We start from the raw sequence: 5,572 nt of genomic DNA, 5'->3' as shown, positions 1-5,572 counted from the left end.
TATAACATTCAAGAATGGTAATCAAGACCCATCTATACATAATTACCCTGTATGTTCCAATGCCGTGACATCCAATGGGGAACTTTGATATATAAATTTTTGGACATAGTGGCAATAAAATATTCAAGAAGTTCCATACATTTCAAACTATTGAGAATGATTCAAATCCCTCAACCAGCAAGTCTCAATAGTTTGCCAATACAAAGTGGCAACCCAGGATACAGTGCAGGAAGAACTCCCAACTAAATCCAAAAGCTTTTGCTAACCAGTTAAGTAGTTTCAGAATTCACACAAAGATGTCGCAATGTCCAAAAAAATTAATCTGTATGATCCACATTGTGTAACTACTACTAGTCCTAATTCCATGAGACTCCCTCAACATTAGTCGATTGGTTAATGTCATCCCCTGAGGTTTCAACAGACTACTGAATGAGATTGTTAACATTTATGATCACCCAAATACTTTAAAATATGTAATGTACCCTTATATCCTACAAACACATAAATAAGAATACAGAGGCAAAGCGGCAATATAATCTTGTCCTTGACAAGTTGTTATAAAGTGTAAAAGCAGAGTAACTCTCATGTTATTGCTTTGACAGTCATGAGTTAGGTAGATCACATCAAAAGAGTGATGTAAACGTCCATAGCTATGAATTTACGAGTTGATCCTACATCAACAAGTCGAGAAATACAAATTAATGATAATTAATCCATTATATTGGGATAAAAACAGCATTCAGCAAAGGGATTTGCCAGGGACCATTGCAGAAGGCATTTCGCGGATGGTCTTCAGCCACAGAGGCTCACTTTTTAACAGATTTTGTCATCATTCACGAGGTGGAGCCGACAGACCTTATGTGAAATACCGAAATGCCTTCTGCCATGGTGAAGAAAGAAAGAAGCACCAGTATCAAACTAGAGTAAAAAACAGGCATTTTCACAAAAACATGTGAAAATGAAAAATAAAAATAAAAAAAATTCAAAGTAAATCACTAAAAGACAACAAACCAACTTTAATACAAAACACCCATTAGAATAAAAAATGAGATATGATAAATGCGCCCCTTTTCATTACTTGGGACACCCAGCTACGGTGTATCTATGATTGCAAAGGTGCTGATGTACTTCACATTTGAAGGATGAAGTGACCTGATTGCCACGTACAATGCAGCTCCCTGGGTGTCCCAAGTAATGAAAAGGGGCGCATTTATCATTTCCCTAAAAGTGACAACAAAAAAGAAATACAAGCAGGAAATTGCTAGAGTCCAAAAGTGAAACTGTGTGGCTGGTCTGACATGCACAGACCATCTGTCAAATGCCTTTTGCGATGGGCCCTAGCAATTCCCATACAGGCCATTGTATACATAAAAGTAAAATGAGATGGAATTTGGATACCTCTTCGGCAGATAAGGAGATCTCGTTGGCTTTCTCATCTGCTTCCTGTCGTTTGAATCTCACCATTTGATGGATCTGTTTCGAGACATCTGAGTCGTTCATCTTTCCTCACTTCAAAAATCACCCTTCTCTTTGTCCTCCTCTTCCTTTCTTTTAACTTTTCCTTTTGCTCGGTTTATATGCGATTTCGAACAGAGAGAGTGGCAAAATGCACGAATGGATGAAAAGGATGGGTGATTGGGAATGAGGGACATGTGGAGAGAACTCATAAGAGGTAGCTGAAAGAGAATTCTTAGGATGAAGATCCTCAGATACTTCCATGTGTACGTTTACAGCATTTGAGTCCGTTGGTCATTATTCAAATCCATATCCGATGGTTCGAAATAATGTCAAATTTGCCCCTAACAGAGTTAAGGGTGCTTGGAAGTTGAAAGTTGAAACCTTACTGTCAGTGTTTTGATAAAGGGAATTAATATCGGCACTCCTTTTTTGCAATAGTGCACACAATTCTTTACACTTTTGTCATTTGCTTTGAAGGAAAGCGGTTAATAATCTGCTCAGTGCCATTATCAAAAGAAAAGAGTCTAGGTATCAGAGAATCTCTATTTCTAATGAAAAAAAATGATATTCACCTGTCAGCCTCATTGCACAAATCACATTATCCCCAACAGAGCTACCAATCGAAAGGGAAATACTTCAAAGGAGATAAGAAGCAAAAATTGAAGAAGATAAGATATTTAGAACTCATAAATTTTAAAAGAAAATGAAAAAGACTAAGAGAGAGAGAAACTTATTCAGAGTAACATAGTCTCTGTCAACCATGACAAGATATGAAAGAAACCACCATCACAAAAAATGCAGTCTATAGCTAATACTCTAACTTCTTTTTCTTTTTTGATGACATAGGGTATCCCCATGCCATTTAGGGCAGGACTAATAGCTACTGAAGCACGCAATCACTCGTAAACCACGTGCATCGGGTAAGCCGCCTAGGGGGATTCGAACTCTCCTCTATGTGGAGCAAACCCACGATGCCAGCCGACATGCGAAACCCCTACGGGTTCAAAATAATCTAACTTCTTCCCAGTACTTCACAAGCCATTTTGATAGTGACACCTTCCCTCTCTCTCTCCCACTCATATTTCTCAACTCAATTATGTCACTTGGCAAGTACCCATTGGTAACAAGTGGCATTTTGATGCCGAGTTCATTTCAAGACAAAGACATCAATGTTACATGGCGGATGGCATGACTTGTCTTGTATATCCACGACCATCACAATCGCGTCGACCATGAACCAAACACTAGAATTCATTTTCCCTCTGACACATCTCCAATCGTCTGATGCCAAGTGGCAGAGCGCATCGTGTTATCTGACATGCCATGCCAGAGAGCACGACAAATATATGACATGACTCAAAAACCCACAGTTTTTCCCTACCATGAACTTCCATGAGAATCTTTGACAATGCAAGAAACATCAACATATCTTCTATGCATATCCTTCAGCCCATTACCAATTGCCCAATTGGCTTCTTCCTTTTTTCCTTTAGACCATCATGAATGACATATGGTTGTTCAATAATTAATCTTAATGCTGGTCCCTACATGCATCACATTTTGAAACATGAATTTGGTAATTACTATCCAAGGATAGTGGGTCTCTGTGAGGGGAAAATTCATCATTTTCTAGTCTCACATGTGGTCTAGGGTTGTCTACAAAAGATAAGGATCCAGCTTCACAAAAGCTTCCCCTCTAGTCTTCCAAATGCTCTCTTGGGTTTTCAAATCAAAAAATACATGTTAGGAAAACTCCTATATCTCTAATCTTTTAGATGATCCAAGTTTCTAACTCAACAACTCCTGCCCGGAAGGGTTGCATTAGACAGGATAAGAGCTTCTATTTTGCCACTGTTTAAAAGAGCCAATTGTCTACTTGTCTTAGTCAACTTCGTTTTACCTTGGCCGAGATTTTGCCCAAATGTGAAGTTTGATCTATCAAGTAAATCGAAACTCTTTTGGTTCTCATAAGTTAATGAAAAATTTGTAGAAAACAAGAGATCAAAGAACCAAGCTTTGATACACTTGGTCACATAAAGAATAAAGCAAGAAGCAATACCCACAAAAAGACAAGCCACAAAGGAAGGAGAGAGAGAGAGCAAAAAGACAAGCCACAAAGGAAGGAGAGAGAGAGAGAGATTTCTAAACAATATATTATTCCAAGAACTCAAATGGTACACCAAGCAAGCACGTACTGTTACATTTTTTTTTCTTTTTTAACTCTATGCAATCTGTATGCATCGAACACCACTACCACTCTCTCTATATATACATAACCAACCAATACCAAAGTCCAAATGTATCTAGACCTTTAGATTTACAACAAAACAGCCCTAATGTAACTTCACGTGCCCTACTCTCCTTTGGACACTAGGACAAATCAACAACAATCCTAATATGACTCGTACTCTATTAAGTGTCCTATTCCACATCAAACTGAAATACTCAACAAATTAACAACGGCTTTTATTTTTACCCTTCTCAAAACCAAAACAAACTAACTCATACTCCTAGTTAGACTAAGATTCATCTATGTGGCCCCGCACCGTGCCCGTCCCCTCCGGCACGTGTTAGAGTCGGCGATGACTCTCAACACTCCCTTTCAGCGCTGACTCTCTACAAGTCACGCCAAGTTCCTTTGCAAACTTCTTCAAGGTCGTCGGTTCCGCAATACCAACTTCACCACCTGATATTTCTGCATATACCGCATCTGCAAACTTCGGATTTGGCTTCCGTATTCGCAATGATCTTCTAGGCTTAATTACTTCAACATCAGATTCCTCTAGCTGAGAGGGTCTCATTTCTTCATTTGTTTTTGTCTCATGAACATTAGTTTTCCATGGACTTCGTTGCTTTGGGCTTTTAGAGCTCTCTAGTCTAAGCACCACCTCCTCCTGAGGTATCGTTGATTTGACACCATCTCCACTTGGAACATCCGTGTTTAACTTCTCTTGCAGACTAGTCTCTAGCTCTGGACTATCTGGAAGAATAACTCGGTCATATGACCACCATGATGAAGCTTCCTCAAACACTACGTTTATTGAAACGTACACGCGTCCAATTTCTGGGTTAACCCTTCCTTTCAGAGTCGTACCTAGTAAAGACACACCGAAGTGCCTTTTTATCAAATTTGCTGCGCAGATGATCAGGCACAAACATATAACAAACAAAACCAAAAACTCTGAAATGACTTACAGTGGGTGTGGAACCATACAACCTCTCGTATGGTGAGATAAACCCAAGCTTCGGCTGTGGAAGACGATTCGTCACTATGGAAGACCACGTCAAACATTGATGTTTCTCAATTGACTCCCAGTTGACTCCCTTTTATCTACAACTGAGTTTTTGATCAAGTAATTTGTCCAAGCAATGTCGACCAAATTACAAGGTAAATTTTGGGTGCGATTAGTTAGTCTGGCTACTCTTTTCCATCCCCACCTATACATAGTCAAGGGCTTGTCACTACATTCTCTATGATCATCAAGCTGTTGAGGTTAGGAGAGAAGTTTCATTCAATCTTAATCAAGCCCTTGGGTGATTCATGCATATTGGGGCAGTTATTGAAACCTAACAATTATCCTCTAATTATATGGGAATTAAAGTTTGGTATAACAAATTCATGTGTGTTAGAGTGAGTGTTACATTTGAGGACGTTCTAAGCTATGGAATGTCTGCCTTTCTACTGGTTGATCTAATTACAGTGCATATTTATTGTTAAATGTAACAAATAATCTCTAGCTCAAGTTTCTAAGCTAGACTAGGACTTGACAGGGTCCTCTAGCTCTAGTTTGTAGGTTTCAACTACAGCTCTTATGTTGTCAGCTTTCTGCGAATCTAAATTCATACAAACTCATTTTTACTAAAAGAATCATTAATTGATTAGTAATTAGGACCTCTGTAAGTACAATATGTCCATCAACACAATATAATTAACCTCCAAAGTCCAAAGAATTATAAGTAATGGGTTCCTTCTGAAGTGAAATTACTAAAATATCCCATCTTACATACAAAATTACATGTGGACGATCATACATTAATGTCATGTCTGGCCATCGGGAATTTGTTTTCATGATAAATTGGTAGTCTCCAAGTGGAGACGAGGGTGAAGTTGCTA

General features: G+C 38.7%; 1 protein-coding gene across 1 annotated transcript; it reads right to left on the bottom strand.

The window, feature by feature from the left end:
• Positions 1–3,675: 3,675 nt before the first annotated feature.
• Positions 3,676–4,786, bottom strand: LOC143849336 (uncharacterized). Its single transcript, XM_077358330.1, has 2 exons — positions 4,654–4,786; positions 3,676–4,552 (listed from the first exon to the last, which is right to left on the bottom strand). The coding sequence occupies exons 1-2, from the start codon at positions 4,748–4,750 to the stop codon at positions 4,029–4,031; spliced, it is 621 nt and encodes a 206-aa protein (XP_077214445.1). The 5' UTR covers positions 4,751–4,786; the 3' UTR covers positions 3,676–4,028.
• Between the last annotated feature and the right edge of the window lie 786 nt (positions 4,787–5,572).

The sequence above is a fragment of the Tasmannia lanceolata genome, unplaced genomic scaffold (assembly GCF_043159265.1).
Source record: "Tasmannia lanceolata isolate RefF3 unplaced genomic scaffold, GAP_Taslan_0.1 ptg000018l, whole genome shotgun sequence".
NCBI lineage: Eukaryota > Viridiplantae > Streptophyta > Magnoliopsida > Canellales > Winteraceae > Tasmannia > Tasmannia lanceolata.
This window is presented reverse-complemented; position numbering and strand designations above follow the sequence as displayed.

Excerpts from the sequence above, each read along its gene's own strand:
- LOC143849336 (XM_077358330.1), bottom strand. The coding sequence starts at position 4,750 with ATGTTTGACGTGGTCTTCCATAGTGACGAATCGTCTTCCACAGCCGAA. Across the intron at positions 4,553-4,653 it reads TGTATGGTTCCACACCCACT|GTACGACTCTGAAAGGAAGG; the intron begins GTAAGTCATTTC and ends TGTCTTTACTAG.